The 21158-nt window shown below is 35.5% G+C and overlaps 1 protein-coding gene across 2 annotated transcripts in view; it reads right to left on the reverse strand.

The window, feature by feature from the left end:
- LRPPRC (leucine rich pentatricopeptide repeat containing) overlaps window positions 1–21158 on the reverse strand; it is a 100811-nt gene that overhangs the window by 54008 nt on the left and 25645 nt on the right. For both annotated transcript variants that reach the window (XM_071208794.1, XM_012524195.3), the window contains exons 12-16: window positions 20515–20633; window positions 18560–18653; window positions 15657–15723; window positions 2087–2114; window positions 637–694 (exon numbers count right to left, since the gene is read on the reverse strand). In XM_071208794.1, the coding sequence (XP_071064895.1) occupies window positions 637–694; window positions 2087–2114; window positions 15657–15723; window positions 18560–18653; window positions 20515–20633 (366 nt within the window). The remainder of the gene's footprint in view (window positions 1–636; window positions 695–2086; window positions 2115–15656; window positions 15724–18559; window positions 18654–20514; window positions 20634–21158) is intronic.

Raw genomic sequence — 21158 nt, forward strand, 5'->3', positions numbered from 1 at the left:
GCAGATGTGGCTAAAGTGACTGAGCTCCTGCCTACCACATGGGAGACGGCAGGTTCAGTGTCGCATGCCTCCTAAAGACCGGCAAGACAGCGAACTGACGCAATGGGCTGGCACGGCGAGCTGACTCAAGATAATGCAACATGAGATACAAGGAAGGAAAACATAATAAAAGATACAACAAAGCAGGGAGCAGAGGGGGCTCAAGCAATTAGGCACCTCCCTCCCACATGGGAGGTCCTAGGTTCAGTTCCCAGTGCCTCCTAAAAAGAAGACAAACACAGCAAATACGAACGAGGAGGTGGGGAGAAATAAAGTAAATGTTAAAAAAAAAAAAAAAGTGTTGGTGGGAGTGGATGTAGCTCAAGTGTTAAGCACCTACTTCCCACACATGAGGTCCCAGGTTCGATCTCTGGTACCCTCTAAAAACAAAAACAAAACAAATGAAAAAACCAACTTGGGGGAGCTGGTATAACTCAATGGTTGAGTGCTGCCTTCTCATATACAAGGTGCGAGGTACAATCCCTAGCCCTGATACCTCAAAAAAAAAAGCGTTCACTGCTATAATCCTTCTAGCCTATCATTACACAAAAGAATGGATTTGTGGATAAGTTACAATCACTGAAATTGAAACACTACCCTTTGGTCCTGGAGGCTCCTGGCAATAACGTCCATCCTTGTATAATAGCTCTGTTATCTGGTAAGACAGAAAATTCATGAATTGCAGCAAGAGAAGCAAACAATAACAAATACAATCTGAAATTGAATTCTTGAAATAATAAAGCCTCTCCTCAGTAAGGTATTGTTCTTTATCATAGTAATTCAATACTACCCCCCCATAAGGAAACAATTTTGTTTTTAAATAATTGGTTTGTCTTTAAAAACAAAAACTCGGAGTTGAAGAAAAACTACAATGCTTTTAAAATGTCACTAAGCCCTCAACTGATGTTTATGTATCATTTTAAAGAAGAGAGGTAAACAATACTTATTTTTCTGCCAGCAAAATTTTAATTAAAAAATCCAACTATATATATTTTATGATAAAAATTAAAAAATCTATAGTACTGAACTTTTGGAACTACGTTAATGTTTTACATACTCAAGGATATTCACAAGGATAATGGAAAAACATTAATATGGGATATAAGAAAATCTAGGTGTTTTACAAATGAGAGATATAAATATAAACACACTGAAGGAAGAGGAAAAAAACTATTCGAAGAAACTTTTGAACACACTATTTGACACATACCCTTCAAACTAAAAATAATAGGAACAATATGGTTGTTTTTCAAAGTGATGGGTTAGGATTCTGAACTAACTTTCTGTGTATTTTACAACTAAGCAAACAAGCTCTTAAAAGAATGCCTGGTACATGTTAGAAGTGTTAAAAACTCATAACTGCACTTATTTTTACTACTATTTGTTTGCTATTTTGGAAAATTAGGCAAAATTGACCATATCTCACTACACTATACCATGAAAATTATACTATTTAATGGCAATTCAAACTGTATTTATGGTAAGGAAATGATAACTGTTTAAAAACAAAAATCCTCACCTACAAGTTGTTTTTAACCAACAGTCAGAACACATTTTGTCAGAAGTTGTAGTCATACATTACATATATGAGTCACACTTAAAATCAAATTTTGAACTGACACATTTAGTGAATAAATCAATGAAAATCTCTCCAGTGAATAAATTATTTCTAAATATAAATATCTCAGTCATGTATTAGAATTGACTACACAGTATAAATGAAGTACGAGCAATAGTAAAAATAGAACAGAAATAAATTTGGATTAAAATTTTTTAAAATTCAGAATCTCATTTGATAATGTACATTCTGTTTTTAAGATTGCAATCTTTCTTGTAAGTCAGCAATAAGGATAACTGTACTTCCTGCACAAAATCAGTTAATTTCTTTAAATGTAGCAGTTTAAAGTTGGTCTGTATATTTTTCAAACACAGACATAAACATATAATTAATTAACTTAGAGTATACCATAAATGTGCAAATCTATTATTATTTTCTTCTTAATTGCTCTTCATATGTCACTTAATGATTTACAATATTAGAACTTACTTTGCTCCACAGATTTATATTCATAGACCTGCAGAGGGCAGCAGAGGATAAAAAAAAAAAAAAACAAGCAAGAAGTTTAAAAACATTTTCAAAATGCACTAAAAATTATATTATGTAAGGTACACAGATCAAAGCAGTAAAATATATAAATAAATGTTTTGAAAATCAAGCTGAATTTTCATATAAAATAATTTAGAAAGGTTGCCCCTCACCCATTTCGAATCATTAAAACAAAGATTGGTTTGGGTAAGAATTATCAAGAATCACCCCTAAATCTAAGTGTCCACATTTGATAAAGAGCAGGATATTTGCATGGTTTCAAAGTGTGTGCCCACAGACTGCTTACTACTGGTAACAGGTAAAACAGTTACTATAAACTGTATAACAGAGAAATCAAACAACACATTGGCCGGGTGACCAAAATTAACATACGATTGAGGCATGTGCCTTTAAATGTAATTCCCTGAGAAGAATATCATTCATGTGCCATTCCAGGTGGAGACATATAATCTGAAGTTAATCATGGAGAGCTATCAAGAAAAACATTCTATCTAAACCCCTTCTTGATGAAGAGGGGGACTGGACCTTGCCATCCTAGGTCCACAAGATGGAGGAATAGAGTATGGTTTAGAGTGGACTTACTGGTGTTCTGCTGGGGAACTACTGTGATTAGTAAGGGAAGAAATTATAGTAGTGATGTGGAGAGGGTGGCCACAGTGGCTGCTGATGGTCGGGAGAGGGAAGAAGAGACATGGTGTGGGGGCATTTTCAGGATTTGGAGTTGTCCTAGGTGGTGCTGCAGGGATGGATGCTGGACGTTGTGTGTCCTGTCGTGGCCCACTGGCTGGACTGGGAGAGAGTGTGGACTACAATGTGGACCACTGTCCATGTGCTGCAGTGGTTCTCCAGAATGTATTTGCTGGGTGCAGTGGATGTGCCACAATGATGGAAGAGTTTGTTGATGTGGGAGGGGTGGCGTGGGTGGGGTGGGGGTTATATGGGGACCTCACATTTTTTTAATATAACATTTAAAAGAAAATAAAGAAAAAAAAAGAAAAACATTCTATAAAAATAACTAGTATGTATTCATTAAATGTTAATGTCATAAAAGACAAAGGTAGCTCTTCTGGATTAAAGAAAATTAAAGAAAAATGACCTCTAACATCCATCCCTGAGTTTGATACTGTACAGGAAAGGGGTTAAATGCTGAAGAAGACATAACAGGTGTTATTAGAATATGCATTCTATAGATATGAATATTCCATTAATGTTAAATTTCTAGAATTTGGTAACAATACTGTGGCTGTATATAAGAATAACCCAAAATTTACCACTTAGAAAACAGAATAACCAATGAATACTAGTCACTTACTGCTTCTAAGCTTGGGCTTAAGATTGATAAACAAGTATGCATAATTCAAACATATAATAAAAGAAAACTAATTATGTGTTTTAATGGTAAAAATACAACATAAAAAAAAAAGATTTACAATACACAAAAATTCAGCCTTTTAAAACGGGGTTCGGCAATTCTGGGTAGACTGAGTTTTGATATAGTGAATTAATAGGGTGCTTAGCTTTTCTTTTAAAACACATAGAACAAGATATACAACACAAAAAACTTGGATGGATTTCAGAGGTATTGAGCTGAGTGAATAAAAGGTGGTCTCAAAAGAGCACATACTACCTGAGTCTATTTATATATCATTCACAAGATGACAAAATTATAGAGATGGAGAATGAATGAGTACTTCCCGTGAGTTAGGGATGTTGGGGGGAGAGGGATGGATATGATTATAAAGGGGTGGCACAAGGGGGATATTTGTATGGTGGTGGAATAGTTCTATATCTTCATTGTGGTGGTGATTACATGAATCTACACATGTGATCAAATGACACCCTGCAACTGGTTGTGAAATTGTATTTTAGTTACATAAGCTATAGCCAATGTGTGAAGGATATATGGGCCCTCTGTATTATTTTTGCAACCTCCTATAACTTTATAATTATTTCAAAATTTAAAAAAGGATCAATCTAACAATCACAATCCTAAATATTTACCCAAATGAGGTGAATACTTATGTCCATACAAAAACTTAAACAATGTTTATGGCAGCTTTATTCATAATTGCCAAAAACTGGAAGCAACCAATGACCTTAATAGGTGAATGGATAAATGGTGGCACATACATACAACGAAGTATTATTCAGCAATAAAAAGAAATGGGGGAGAAGCGGATGTAGTTCAATCGAATGAGCACCTGCTTCCCATATGGGGGGTCCCGGGTTCAATTCCAGGTGCCTCCTTAAAACAAAAGGAAACAAATGAAACAAACAACTCAGGAGAACTGATGTGGCTCGGTGGTTGAGCACCACCAGACCACATAAGATATCCTGGGTTCAGTCTCCGGCCCCTGGTACCTCAAAAAAGAGAAATGAGGAAAGTGGGTGCAGCTCAGTGGCTGAGTGCCTGCTTCTAATGTATGAGGTCATAGGTTTTCCATCCCAGTACCTCCTTAAAAAAAAGCGCTATCAGGCCACAGAATGACATGGAGAGGAACCTTAAATGCATATTGCTAAGTAAAAGAAGTCAATCTGCAAAGGCTACCTACTATATGATTCCAACTACATGACATCCTGAAAAAGGGTAAACTATAGAGAGAGTAAAAAGATATGAAGAGCAGGGTTTCAAGAGGAGGTGAGGCATAGCAGTTTTAGGGCAGTGAACTCTTTTGTATGAAGCTATACTGGTGGACAGATGACATTATAAATGTCAAAAGCCACAGAACTGTACAACATAAAGAGTGAACTCTACTGTAAACTAAGCACTTTAACCATGAATCAGTATTGGTTCATTAACTGTATCAACTGTACCAAACAAATGCAAGATGTTAATAACAGGAAACTGCATGCATGCATGTATCAGTGTGGAAGGGGGAGGTGGTTATACAGGAACTCTGTATTTTCTGCCCAATTTTTCTATAAATCTAAAACTGCTCTGAACAATAAAGTCTATTATATAACAAACATGTTTCCATGCCCTCTGGAATCCTATTCTCGATGATGAAACCATCTCCACTGAGGTACATTAAGAAAAAGTTTTTAAAAAGATATAAGTTACATAGAAGTGGGGAAAAATTATTTTAAAGCCATGTGTTTAGCAGTGCTTATTTTCACTTGGGAAAATTATGTGAGAAATTAGTTAAAACAAGGAATGATAAACTAACTTAAAACTCAACTCACTGCTATCTCTTCCTAGAGGAGCGCCACCAAATCCTGGTGCATATTTCCATCCTTTTCTCCTATTTCTCAACAAGTTCTGTTCTTTTCCCACTTTTCTCAATAAATTCTTTTTACTGGCCTAACTAAACAAAATAAAAAGCAAACAAACAAAAAACTCAACTCTCTAAACTGCAAGAGAACACAATTTCCCAACTATTATAAGTAAGTTTTCATCAAACCCATCCATCGACTAAAGAACAGTCTTCTCTGTCTTGTGATCTTCACATGTAAAATGCAGGTTTTTTTGTTATTTTTGCTTTTGGCCAAATAATAAGTAAAAGAAGAGTTAGAACTAAAGATATTACAAGGAAAAAATATTGCACAGTGAGAGTAAGATATAAAAACCTATAAAATTAGTTAACTTTTTTGGTTAGGCTAGAAACACCTTTAATTTCAAGAACCTAAAATAAGCATATGCCTAGATCCTTGCCTCCTTTAGCTCCTCCTTTAGCTAATGCTCCTCTCCCACCCTAGCATATATCTAGAGGTTTCTTTTCTAGAGTGTAAAACAAAGTGTCCCTGGACAGTTATGGAGAATTAAGTAATACATGGCACTAAATGATGAGCACAGGGATCCTTGGCACCCCCCCTTCCAGTAGTACACAGAAGACTTTGCACTAGGGAGTGTTACCATCCTAAAAGGAGAGACCTCAAGTACTGACACTGGTGATTTCACTAGGCCTCTCAGAGACCCCTAGAACGAAGCTCCAGGTCAACAAGCCAGTAACACACTCAGAACTTCCAATTGATTTTTTTATATCCCCTACTCCTTTAATTTTTTCAAATGGTTCAAAAGCCAAGCATTATAAAAATGTATATAGGGAGACATCTCCCTCCCACCTGTGCCCCATCCACCTCTTCCCACCCATTTCCCAACCCTTAATTTCTTGTGTATTCTTCCTGATGACCGAACTTCTTCATAGGATTCGTAAGGACAACAACTACCATTTATTAAGTCTTTGTTATACCCAAAGCACCGTGTTAAGCATTTAGTGTATATTATCTTAAATATCAGAGCCATTTAGCTATTTTTCTCTCTCTACTATACAGATTAGAACATTGAGATATTTAAATGTTAATTGCCCATTCAAATAAAATGTAGAATACTGACTTGCATGAGTTCAATCTAAAAGGCTGTGGTCTTAACCTTTATTAATACATACTCTCTTCATTTTACCTTAAGTATGTGTATTCTTCCTATCCTTTCAGACATTTTCCACAAATTCCCTTTTCTTTGTATAATATTTCTGCATTATCACTGAGATTTTACACACAAGCTTTCAATTTCCATTTTCTATTAAACTTTTGTTTTAAAAAACCATAACATATTTACTTCATATATTATTTCAGGCAGAGCAAAACAGATAACTTCCTTTTGATGTTAAAGCAAGAATCTTATCAAGAATATGGTATTAGGGAAAATAATAAGATAGGGTGCTCCCACTAGCCATTTTGCATTGCTGCGACTCTCCAGCAAGGAGTTTAGCACATACATTTGAGGCTGTAAGGAAATTAAAATCAGAGAGCAAAAGAATTTCAGTTGCTTAAAATGAACAACGTGATACCTAAGACATGAACATATAAAAATCAACTTCTCACTTCCTCATTATGTCTCTAACCTGAGCCTATGGCTTGTTTTCTACAATGAACAGGATGAAATAAACAGCAAACACATCACATTGTTCCATCCCTCAATTTGGGTGGGGTCAGGATATCACTGGTGCAAGCCTCACTGGCTGGCTGAAATGAGGACCTTCAAATCTGGCATTTAACATGGTGAATTCAACAGCACTAGCATCTGGCCTTAAGATTTTCAGGATTCGAAATTTCATCCCCGACCCCCACCCAACATATGGAAGGCAGCACAGTATCAATGGGACTCCAACTTTGCCAATTCTGAACTGATGCCTTTGGGTGAGAAAATCCCTCCTTAGACCACAGAACTCTTTTTCTCTTGAGCCACCTCACCTCCCTAGAACTCTTTTTCTATGTACTACAAAATACTTACACACCTCAAGGTCAATTCTTACAGTATCATTTCTCTTTTTTATATGGATATTTCCAAATTTCAAATTAGCTTCAGTGACATTTTTTCTCTTAGTAATGGTTCAATATACCTATGGTATGGTTTTCAGTAATATATAATACATATACTGTCCTGTTTCTCATTTAAACTTTGCTTAGCTGGTGCTACTGTTAAGGGAAAGAAAAAGTCATACTCACAAGAAACAGCTTCTCATCCTGGATATGACATAACAATTAACTAACTTTATGAGTCAGATCTAAATGCCCCATGAAATACCCTAAAAAAGAGCCATTTAAAAAAAAAGGAAGTTTAGTAATAAAAAGCCCCTAATAATCTTGAATAATCTCACCCTAATTAAGCAGTATTGACTTTAAAGTTTTCTAAACGTGATTTTGCCTAAGTATGACATCAGGCAATTTAAACTAGTTTATAAATTGGAAAACTTTAGGAAAACATTACACTTAACTGGTACTAAATTACCAATTTTTGAGCATTAGTAACTAACAGAAATAACAGCTTGCCATTTATTAAACACTTCTCTTAAAAGATGTGAAGAAAACATTGTCTGTTTTTTAAAAAAATTCTGTGGGCTATCACAAAAAATTAATCTATGCCGAAACACGTTGTAGACCACATGCAAAAAATTACATCCTCTTAGATCTTGGACTTAGCACTAGTAGGATGGCTATATTGAAGATAAATAACTCTCCCAAAAACTGTACTTCAATATTGAAATACATACCTAAATATTCCTTACATTTAGCTGAAGTGATAACTGTATCTCATAACTTCTTAGACTTCTGGTAATTATGAATAATTCTTTTTGTCAATCTCCTGTACACCATCCTTATAGAAAGAGGCTGCAGGTAGTTAATCTGGACGCTATTGGCTATAATATGGTTGACCTGTGATTCAATGTCAATCACTACTCAGTTTTCTCCTAATCACGTAGCCAATTCTAAAGCTGCCAGAGTACCACAGGCCCTGTGAAGGTGAATATTTCAATAACTACTGAATGTATTGCAAAGGAATTTTTAAATAGATATATACTATTTGGTTCAGCATCAAATTAAAGAACAGCTTGGCTACATAAATGCTGAGATGATGGCTTGTAATTACAGCAAATGGGTTTTAAATTTTTAGCAGTTTTGGGGTAGGAGGGAAAAAAAATAGAAATTATGCATACAAACTTCTCGATAATGTCAAATTACCATATCATGAAACTTCTATCTACAATAGGAAAAAAAAAATTAACGAAATATGGCTCCTATATTCAATGAAATATGAATCTATATACTTTTAAAACTGTCCTTGTAGGAGCTATTAATAGTTTAGATGTATATTTACAAAGACTATGGCAAAAACAAAGAGGGATTTACAACTGTCCAAATACTGGAGATTCCTAGGTAGGGGGCTCTTTGTTAAACACATTTGAGCAATTTATTGATATATGGCTTTTTTTTTTTTAAGATTTATTTTACTTATTTATTTCTCCCCACCCCTTCTTTGTTTGTACCTGCTGTGTCTGTTCGTCTTCCTTGTTTCTTTAGGAGGCACTGGGAACCAAACCCAGGATCTCTGATATGGGAGGGAGGTGCCTAATCACTTAAGCCACCTACCTCCATTCCCTGCTTTGTTGTGTCTCATTGTGTTTGTCTCATTGTATCTCTTGTTGTATCACCTTGTTGCTTTAGCTTGACACAAATATATGGCTATTTTAAAATGCAGGATCAATTAAGCATTTTAGATGCTAACAAAACAGGAACATGACCAAGAATATTTAAATAAGGAGAAAAGCAGAGAAAGTAGAACACCTAGCTTGGTGGGTTTCAAAAATAAGCTAATCGGGAAAAGGATGTGGCTCAAGTGACTGGGCTCCCGTCTACCATATGCGAGGTCCAGGGTTTGCTTTCCAGGGTCTCCTGGTGAAGGCAAGTTGGCCCATGCAGAGTGGTGGCCCGTGTGATGAGCTGGCTCAAGTGGAGTGCTAGCCCGAGCAGAGAGCTGGCACGGCAAGAGGATGCAACAAAAAGAGACACAGAGGGGAGACAATAAAAGATACAGCAGACCAGGGAGCTGAGGTGGCACCAGAGATTGAACACCTCTCTCCCACTTCAGAAGGTCCCAGAATCAGTCCCCAGTGCTGCCTAAAAAGAAGACAAGCAGACACAGAAGAATGCACAGTGAATGGGCACAGAGAGCAGACTATGGGGGGCAGGGAGTGAGGGTGGGGATAAATAAATAAGTAAATCAACAAAAATAAGCTAAACAATTTCCCAATATTCTCATTGTAGCTCTCCAGATAAAAATATGCATAATCCTAAAGAGTATATCAACAATTAAAGGGTATATAATTATAATAATTCAGTCTTTAAAAAAAATTCTCACAGAAACTCTTCTTAAAGGTACTGAATGACTTTCCCAATTCCAAAATAAACACCCTCTTTTCTTTAGGCCTATCTTTTTACATCTCTGTAGCTTTCAACACTAATTACCAACCCCTTTCTTAAAACTTCTCCCTTGATTTTTAAAAAACAAATCATTTTATTGGTACATATTAATAAAGCATTCAATTGCATTCATCACTTCAATCATTATGAGAGCATTTTCATGATTCCAATAAAAATAATTAATAAAAAAACAAAAAAACAGACCGAAAAAACTCTCATCACCTCTCAATCTCTCTATGCTTCCCCTGAGGTACACAACTGCTATTCAGTTTTTGTCTCTCTAGTTTACTTGTATTTATAATTTGCAAAGATGGAGTAAAGCAATATGAAATACCTTGTGTCCAGTTTCTTTCCCTTAGTATATTTCCTTTTTTAAAAGACCCTTAATGGAAGATTAATATATTACTACATACTATGGTCCCTAGTTGGATTTGGTTATACTTTTGCCTGATATTAACATTTTGTAACATTAACATACATTTGTTTGGTTTCAAAGAAAAACAGTCTTATATATACAATATTACTCATATTCTTATTTCACAAGAGGTTTCACTATGCTGTACGGTCCCATGTTAAATTTTTCAGCTTTCCTTCTAGTAATATACATGACCTTAGACTTTCCTTTCAACCACTGTCATACCCATATAATAGCACTGTTAGTTATAAATGTGCTTTCACCTTTCCTATTCATTTTCAAAGATTAACAACCTTTTTACCAGCTCTGCAGATTAACCCTCAGCTTGCCATTCTCTAACCTCATTCTATTTTTTGGTGACCTATATTCTCCCTTGATGTTGACGTTTGACTAATTCTCACTCTATCACTTTTCTTTAGGTAAACCTTATCCTTTCCTTCACTGTTTCCTTCCAGTGACCCCTAGGATCCTGTCCTTACATCTCTCTCCAACAAAGTTTTTTGTTTGTTTGTTTTTTAACTTAAAAGCATACTTTTAATGCATAACATGACAAAGGATTAATATTCCTATACATAATATCTTACAAATTGGTAAGAAAAAGCATGTGGTCCAGCAGAAAATAGGCAAAGGATTTAAATACATATTTCACGAGAGGAAATTGAAATGGCCAATAAGGACACTAAGTATGTTCTAACCCTTCTTAATAGTTAGGGAGATGCAAATTATACACTGAGATACAATTTTCACACACCAACTTGGCCAAAATTAAAAACCATTATGGGTAAAAGGATATGGCTCAGCCAATTGGGCTCCTGTCTATCATATAGGAAGTCCAGGGTTTGATGCCCAGGGCCTCCTGGTGAGGGCGAGCTGGCCTACGTAGAGTGCCGGCCCATGCAGGAATGTGGCCCTGAGCAGGAGAGCCGCCCTGAGTGGGAATGCCACCTCCCATGGGAAAAAGCTGCCTCATGCAGGAGTGCCAGCCAACACAGAGAGCTGGCACAGCAAGATGATGCAACAAGAGACAGAGGAGAAAAAATAAGAGGACGAAGCTGAAAAGGGGAGCTGAGGTGGCACAAGGGAGATGAGGTGGTACAAGATAGCAATCGCCTCTCTCCCACTCCAGAAGGTCCCAGGATTGGTTCCCAGAGGCGCCTAATGAGAATACAAGCAGACACAGAAGAACTCACAGCAAATGGACACAGAGAGCAAACAATGGGGGGAACAGGAGGAAGGGAGGGAAATAAATTAAAAATTAAATAAATCTTTAAAATAAAATATTATAATGTCCAGGGAAATGGGTACTCTCATGAGTACTGGTAGAAGTGTGAACTGATGATATTAAGTAACATTTTCTGGAAAGTAAGATGGCAGTAATTATTAAAATAAATAATATACATACTCTGACATAGTGACCACTTTTTTAGGTTCTATACATTAATGAAAAAAAAATGACAATACATAAGAATAACCACAATATTTACAACAGCAATTTTTTCCTTGGTACTGTCAATTACTAGAAGCAATCTGAATCCATCATAAGGGAATAATTTTTAAAATTATTATATAGCTAAAATAAGCCATTAAAAATATCAGATTTATTTCTATAGATCTTCAATAGAGCATCCATGAAGTTAACTAAAAAGCACATGAGGGAAGCGGACTTGGCTCAACAGATTGAGCGTCCACCTACCGCATGGGAGGTCCATGGTTCAAACCCAGGACCTCCTTGACCTGTGTGGAGCTGGCCCATGCATGGTGCTGATGCGTGCAAGGAGTGCCGTGCCACGCAGGAGTGACCCCCGCGTAGATGAGCCCCACACGCAAGGAGTGTGCCCTGTAATGAGAGACACCCAGAGTGAAAGAAAGTCCAGCCTGCCCAGGAATGGCGCCACACACAGAGAGAGCTGACGGAGCAAGATGACACAATAAGAGACACAGATTCCTGGGCCACTGACAAGAATAGAAGCAGACACAGAAGAACACACACTGAATGGACACAGAGAACAGACAACTGGGGTGTGTGTGTTGGGGGGAGAGAAATAAATAAAAATAAATTTTTTTAAAAAAAAAAAGCACATGAGTGGTATGTAAAGTATGTTACCTTTTTTTTTAAAGAACCCAACTGGAAATATTTTTTACAGGTGTTCATTTATATAAAGAGAAGAGTATAGATGAATACACTCCAAGCTCTGCACTCTGGCTTCCACAACAAGTGTTTCTGATGAGGGAAGGAAGAAAACTTCATGAACCCTCAAAAATCATAGCCATAATTTTACACACATGCACAGTGTTCTGGGAAGATGAGCCATAACTTTCAACTAACTCTCCAAGGAATCTATGACTCTAAAAAGGATTAAGGATCACTGCTCTATATTCCTTCCCTCAACAACTAACCTGGCTTCAATCAACTGACTGCTGGTTACACCCAAATCCATCCATTATCACTATATACGGCACATGGAAAATACAGACATCTCAAAACTAATACATGCAAAATTAGTCTTCATTAATTCATAATTCATTCTATTTCTCTTCTAACTCTACTCTTCTTTCCTATCTTTGTTAAATTAATATTCTCTCTTCCTTACCACCACTCCTAATATGCAGCCATCATGTACTCTTGAATTAGCTTCTACAATTTTTTTCATGCCCCCTCCTTAATTTTCACTGCTCAAGCCCTAGTGCAGGTCCTTCCATCTGGGCAGAAAAGTGACCACAGCAGGTATGAGACTGCTACCCTCAGAAAGGCTCACTTGCAAGGCTAGCCTATTTCAGGCATCTGAAAACTTAAGCTCAGTGATAAGAATGGCTTCTGGGCCTAAACTGTCTATACAATGTACTTAATACCTGCTTTTCTCCCAGAAATCTGGAATTTTGCGAAGTGCTATGCAGAGGATGCTAACATGACTGATCCCTGATAACAACCTTGGACTCCAGGGCTCAGGTGAGACTCCCTGGTAGACAAAATTTTACACATGCTGTCGCAACTTGTGTTAGAGGAAATTAAGCATGTCCTGTGATGACTCCAATGGGAGAGGGGTCTTGGAAGCTTGTTTTCCCCCAGACTTTGTCCCATGTACCTTTCCTTTTGATTTTGTTTTGTATCCCTTTGCTGTAACCCTGTGATTCCTCCTGGTGAATCACTAAACCTGGGGTAGTCTTGGAGATACATGACATACCATCTCACTCTCACACTAATTCAAGTAGCATTCTAAAAGGTTACTGCTTCTGGCAATGATGGAATAGAAAAGAAACAGAATTTAAACTAAAAAAAACTGGAAGCAATGGTTTTGGACAACAGGCAGAGGAGAATGGTGATACCTGAAAGAAGGAATACAAACATGGCAACCCCTCCAATTACCCCAGCTCATTGCCTTGAAAGTTTTCCTAGGCCATAGCACAAGAAGAGAGAACCCAGGCCAAGACAGAATTCAAAGGACATTGACCTGGAAAGAGGAGACCTGCACAAAGAGATGGCTCTAGAGATCGGCAGACAATTGCCCCTGAGTCTTTTTTTAAGACTGGGATTGAACCCAGGACCTTGTAGATAAGAAGCAGGAGCTCAACAACTGAGCTATATCCTCTCTCCAATGACAGTTGGTTTTTACATTTTTGTTTTTGTTTTTAGGAGGTACCAGGGATCAAATGAGAATACAAGCAGACACAGAAGAACACACAGTGAATGGACACAGAGAGCAGACAACATGTGTGTGTGTATGTGTGTATAGAAATAAATATACAAATCTTTAAAAATAATAATAACACATCATGGCGAGTGGGTGTCACTCAGCTGTTGAGCACCTGCTTCCCATATAATGAGGTTCAATCCCCAGTAACAACTAAAAAGAAAAAACAAAACCATGGGTTCTTTGGGGGGAAAAATCTGGTTCTACAAGCATTTTTAGCCACTTGATTACGTATTTTCAAACTTTATCACTGAAGGCACAAACTTGTTTTTTGTTTTGCTTTTAGTTTTTTATACAAAACTCACAGAAAAGAGTAGAACTACACTGGCCAAAGAAAGGGCACTAACACAGCACCCCATGTACTTGGCCTATCTCTTCTTGTCTGCAATGGAAGTCCCAGAGGATCCTATAGAACCCCTCTAGCAAATTAAAAATTAGATTATTAATATCAGAAGTCATTAATATTGTATACAAATGCTGCCTGGTAAAGGCAGAAGAATGACAAAATTAGAAACTTATTTTTTGTGACCATCAACATAATAACTAATTCAACAAGAATTATCAACAGTTGCTAAAACCATTACTGACTGAAAGGTGTTGAGGAGTAGGACAGACCCATTAGCTCAAAGTAATGCCTCAGAGATACTTATTACAAAGAGGGACCTTCCTTACCAAGGTAAAGATCTGGTAGCTAGTGATTAAATGTAGTTAATGGTACCAATACTAGACACCTGACATTAAATTCCTTAATGGAAAACAATAAGAAATGCTTGTCATCGATGAAGTATTCTTGCTAAAAATGTTTAAACTGAGTCTTATAATGAGAAAAAAATCAGACAAATACAAAACGTGGGAAGGACATTCTACGGGAAAACTGACAAAACAAAAAAATAGGGGAATTGAACAATCAGGTGCAATGCATGAACATTAACTGAATCCTCAATCAAAAAATTAAACAGCACTAAGATATTTTTAGATAACTAGGAATAGGAATATGACTGTATAAATAATATTACATGATACTACAGGATTGCTAAATTTTTAGCAGTGATATTGGTATTGTGGTTATGTAAATGATGGCCTTATTCTTCAGAGATATATATATGGCTGAAGGATCCAGTGTCCTGATGTCTCCAACTTCAAGTGGTTCAGTGTAAAAAAATAATAATTAAAAAGCGCATATATGCATATGTATATAAATTTTGTGGCATGCACATGAGGTAGAGCAAGTAAAATAGTAACAATTGGCGAACCTAGATAAAGGGCTTATGGGTGTTCCCTATCCTATTCTTTCAACTTTTCTTTAAATTTGAATATTTTCAAATTTACAAAATTGGATACCGGGAAAGATCATTAGCATTCCCCAAGCATAAGGACTACATAGGAAGTAATGAGGAGGGGAATAGGACTATACCGAAGGAAAAAAAAACACAGCTACTCATAATTAAATGTTCAAAGTATAAGCCAAACATGCACATACATTTGCCTATACCTCCAGTGGCACCATTTTCAAAAAGAGCATTCTTCATTGAAATTGCATGTATTTTTTGAAAAAGATGACATAAAAGTGGATAGGAAGATTAACACATATATTATTACTCCAGGTTAGTATATTAGAAGATATACTACTTCCCTCACACAATAGATCAAAAAGATATGAGAAAACAAACAGTAAAACCAGGAACATTATATAAAGTGATCATCTTACCTCTTAAAGCCTGAAATTAGGCTGCCTCTCAATGAACTAAATTGCAAAGGCAATGTATTTGATTCCACTGCAAAATAAAATGACCACCATTAAATCCCAAACACCTCAAAAAAATTCTAAATTAACCATTTATTTGAAAACACATTTATACCTATCTCTTAGTTTTTATTTTGGAAATTTTATTTAGAAAATGAAAATATCTTCACACAAAATTAAATAAATAATGCAATATGTCTGTAATACAAATTTTCCTTTTAAGGCATTTTTACTTTACTTTCATGAATATGTACAATTAATGAATTCATAAATATTCTTTTGAATGAATGGTAATTGGTAATATACCAGCATATTCATAGTCAGCCTGGTATACATCTTAAAGCTATATGGTACTGGGTACTATGGTTCTATACAAAGAGACTATAACTACCCTATAGGGCTTTGTCCTTAAAATACAGGAAACAAGAGGGAAACTTCTTTTCTGAGTAGTGCTTGGTTCAGTTTCTCATTCCCTTTTACAATATGTTCAATGTCCTGTATTCACACAAGAATGAAAACCTATATTCAAATAAAATAGATCTTTATCTCAGTTATGTAATTGATTTATATTGAACTTTTATTTTTCAGAGCATTTGTTTGCTCTACTACTCATTTTAGCCTTTAACAGTCTTACAACATTTTATGCTTCAATGCTGACATTATAAGCCTGATTTGCCTTACAAAAGACTGAGACCTTAAAATTTTTCCCCCACATAATAACTCACAAGGGATGGGATTAGACACCTCCTGAGTTTCTTTTTCCCTGCCACTGTATTCAAATGGTACCATGTTATAAGTAATTGATTTAATCTATTCAGGATAAACGTAATGTTACTACTGAATGATCCAAGATGGATGGAATTAGAAAAGAATTCATAGGAGAAGCCAATTCTGAAGAAAGCATTAACAAATACAGTTTAGGTGAAGATTAAGATACTTGGTTTACTTAAAAAAAAAAAAATCATGGGAAAAAGCATTTTAAGATTTTTCAACTCCCCTAAATATAAATAAAAAATTAGCCCACACAAAATGTTTTAGATCAGCTGTGATATGCCTTCTACAGGTAGAAGTTTCTCTGTGGTTTTATTCAGTATTTGAAAATCTAAAAACCATAAAAAAACTAATCATAAAAAAGAAATTTTGAAGTGGACACAACCACATGTCTCTCAGCAACCTTTAATTCTGCTTGACAAAAAAATACTTTAGTAGTTCTCCAAACCCACAACCACAAGCGGTAAAATGTTTCCTACTATTCCATAGACTCATCAAGATAACTCATTTACTATTCTCTTCTACCTGACATTCCTCGCAATGTAGTAACCAATAGTGCATACCTACGAGCTGTGGAAAGCAAATACCAGCAATTACAGCAATAACTACTCTTCAAAGACCTGCATAGCAAAGGGGATGGGGAGGGTGCTGAACTGGCAGGAATGAGCTGTAAGATTCTTTAGTCTCACAGTTCCTGTAAATATCTTTTTTCTAAATTAATAAACCCTACTGAAAACTTGTTTTTATACTCCTCAAAATAGTGTTTTTACTGAAATATTATCAAGAATTTTATTCTTTAAAAAGGTGACCAGCAACATCTCATCAAGCTTGAAGGCTGCTGCAAAAAGCATCTAGTTTCCTTAGCAACAAACCAGTATGAAAAATCAAGAGGTTGACAATGAAGTGGAATGCATGGTATGATAAAGAGGAAAGGCAGCTCTCATGTATGCACCTTATGCACCCAGATTCCTCTGCTAATGCGTCTCTGTTTTCATCTTTTCAGTATAGAAAATCTATAAATTATATAGAGCGGAAGGCAAAATCAATACACTGTTAGCAGCCAGTATTAATATCCAACTTTCAACTCAAATAACTACACCTTTGTGTCTAACAGTCATCATTTTCAAAAAAAAAGGATACTTTACCTTCCCCTTAAAATATTATGATGAACTACTTTTACAAAGCTCCCACTCCTATGCAACTTGAATATACATTAATCAGAGTTTAACTTTTAACATTTTAGGGGGCTAGAAAGTGCTATGTTTGTGTTGTTTTTAAAGGATATATTTTCACAAGATCTAAAAAACTGTCAAGTAACTTCATAGCCAAGTTCAAAATGAAAGAAAACTTTGAAGGTCTTATTTAAAAATAAAATGTGATATGGTAAAAATAATAATAAAATTAAAGTCAGATGATTTTGGTTTTGGCTCAATCTCTAACCTTTGGAAACTCATTTAACCGCTCAGAAAAGATTGCCTTTCTTCCTATAAATGTAAGCAATCTTATTACCATGTAAGGGGTATTTTTAAAGCACTCTAGCATTTATAAGTATTTAAAGTTTCCTGTGTGTTTGTGTATGCTTTTAATGGTGGCTGGGTGATGGCATTATATAACTTTACTTGTAATAGCATTAGTTTAGAAAGCACTTCCAGAAACAATATTTTATCTAATTTTCACAATATTCTTCACAAGGTAGTACATAGGGAGTATAATCCTCATTTCATGAAGTTGAAGAACAAAGATATTAAAAGACTTGTTCCAGGTCACACTTGTTCCAGATGACAAAATTATTTATAAAAAGGATTCAGGTCTTTGGATTACCAGTCAAATCTCTACCCTAACACAATGTAGTATCTGAAATTTCTTAAATTATCTCCAACTTTAAAATTACTTCCAAACTAGACAAAAACAGAACTAAAACTAAAACAAATACATTACTTCCAAATTAACCACAAGTTTCATTCATAAATGGTCTTTTCAGTCTGCCTTAAAGATATAAAAATTTCCTGGCTTTCATTGCATGAATTACCTTCTATGCCCTCAATAGTAACTGAAATCAACACCTATTAAGTTTACTGCTAATGCTGCATACTTACAAAATGATAAAATATAGTCTAAGTTCCCATTAACTGTTTCACTTCTCAATTCAGCTTGCAAAAATGTATTGGTTTCCGTCAGACATCCATTTTCCTAGGGATAAGCATATTTCAGTGATTACATGCCTTACCTAACAAATACTTTGAAACTCTATTCTTTATATCATCATATTCTCTAATAGTTCATTAAAAAAACATTCTTTTCCAGAACAATTCTTAAGTTGCATAATTGTACTTTAGTAAGTGCATGAGATGAGAGTTCCAACATTCCAAATTAAATGCTTACTTTCAAATTAAAGATAATCCATTACCGATAGAGTGCCATCTAGGAAGAGTCCACTATTGAAGACAATAGAACAAATACCTCACTCAAAACAAAATAAAAATTCAATGCATCTATCTAAAACATTATTTTGGGGACATGTAATAAAGTAAAGATCAAATATAAATTTTGTTAATTCCACATAGCCACTTGTCCAAACATCATTTGTTTAATCATTTAAGTATATGAGCCAAAATTTAAATCAAATATATTTGCTGAAACATTTTATAACAGCACAATATTAATTTCTTTATCAATAAATAATTGATAAAAATAAATTATTGTATACAAATATAATAAAACAGCATGCAGGCATCAAAAATCATTTGTAGAATTCCATACAGATATGAAAAGGTACTAAGTGGCAAAAGCAGGTTACTGGGTATTATGGATGTATAACCCACTTTTTGCTAACAGATTTTGCAGCATACACTTACATCTCAATAAACATATACAGGTTAAACAACAATGACTATTTCAAGGACTGTGGATGAGTTGTGTGATCTTATCCCTTACACCTCTCTTTTCTAACATACTATATGTATTGTGTTATTTTTTTAAAATGATGGAAAAAATATTTCTTCATGTATTATCTCCATGTAAAGCATATCAATACCATGAGTAGTTGTCTCCAAACCAACAATACTGAAATTTCAGCAATGGAGACAAAAGGTAGTTGAGATGAGAACAAATGCAAATAAAATTGGGTTAAGTCTCTAAATTAGATCTAACTCTCACTAGTGAGAAATCATACAAAGTAACAATACTGGAATCTTGAGCTATATTTCTTCTGCAAAGATATGAAACATTTGGGGAAATAAGAATATGCGGGAAAAGTTACTCTTTTAAATTTTTTTTTAACAGTAAAAGACCTATAGCACAGGCTTAAAATACTCTGCAAAATAGGAAAGAAAGGTAAAGACACTCAAGACATAAACCCTACCTTTCAGTGGACTGTAATTATGAAAGTATTTCAAGGCACTCTAACAATATTAGAAAAATCAGAGCAGGTCCTTTGAACAAAACAGTTCATATTAAATTATTTGGTATTCTGCCATGTCTTTCTTAACTGTGCAGCACTTTGCTTTGAAATGTGAAGTGCAACCCTTGCTGATCCATCCAATACACTGTCCAAGCCAACTTTATCATATGCCCCCTCAGTAACCCCTTGCCCACTCTGGCGGGGACAAGTATTTGGCAGGAAAACAATGCTTTAGGGTCAAACAAAAGATTATTAAAAACAAAAATGAACAAAAAGAATACATAATAGTACATACACTATAATTGCATTTATGAAAATACATATAGAAGTAAAAAGTAATATTCAAAGAATGAAAACCACAGTTGCACTGGGATTCAAGAGTGAATATTTTTTAACTTCAATTTTTTCCGATATTGGCTTATTGTCTTTTTTATACAAAAGAAAAAGGCTGCTTTACCTTTTTAAGTTTAACAAATAAAGATGTTACCCTAACCAATGCTTTTACAAAGATTTAGAAAATTGCATATGTAGACATGACTATTTTTAGTTCTCAGCTCAATGACCTTTTTTTTGGAGGGGGGCGGTGAGGAGATCACCACTAAACATTAAGAAGCAAATGTTTAATTTCAAAATCAAAAGACTTGTACTCACCTGCAAAACAGCACGTGCTGACTTCACACTATCAAAAGATGGAAACACATAACTTACATATGTCTCCTTATCAGGATTTACTCCCATTTCCTGCATTCCTTTGAGGACTTCAATTATACCTATAAGATAAAATTTAGCAACAGAGATGAACAACTTGGAATAAATTAAAAAAAGATCGAGAAGTTCAGTTCAATTTGAAACAGTATATAGGACAAGTATTCAAAATTTTGTTTGTCTAAAGGAGAAGGCAGGAAAGCAAACAGAACTGGGTGATAACAAGATAAATTAAAAGAATAAATAGGGAAGTGGCTGTGGCTCAAGCAGCTGAACTCCCACCTACCACATGGGAGGTTACAGGTTCAATTCCCAGTACCACCTAAAGAAGACAAACAAGACAGCGAGCTGACGTGACAGGCTGGCACAGCAAGCTGACGCAACAAGATAACATAATGAGACGACACAACCAAGAGACACGGCAAGGAAACAGAATGAGAGAGAAAACAAAACAGAGAGTGGAGGTGGCTCAAGCGATTAGGTGCCTCCCTCCCACATGGGAGATACCAGGTTCAGTTCCCAGAGCCTCCCAAAAATAAGATAAGAAGATAGCGAGTGCAAACAACACAGGGGTGAGAAATGAATAAAAA

This window comes from Dasypus novemcinctus, chromosome 17 (genome assembly GCF_030445035.2).
Source record: "Dasypus novemcinctus isolate mDasNov1 chromosome 17, mDasNov1.1.hap2, whole genome shotgun sequence".
In the NCBI taxonomy this organism is placed as follows: Eukaryota; Metazoa; Chordata; class Mammalia; order Cingulata; family Dasypodidae; genus Dasypus; species Dasypus novemcinctus.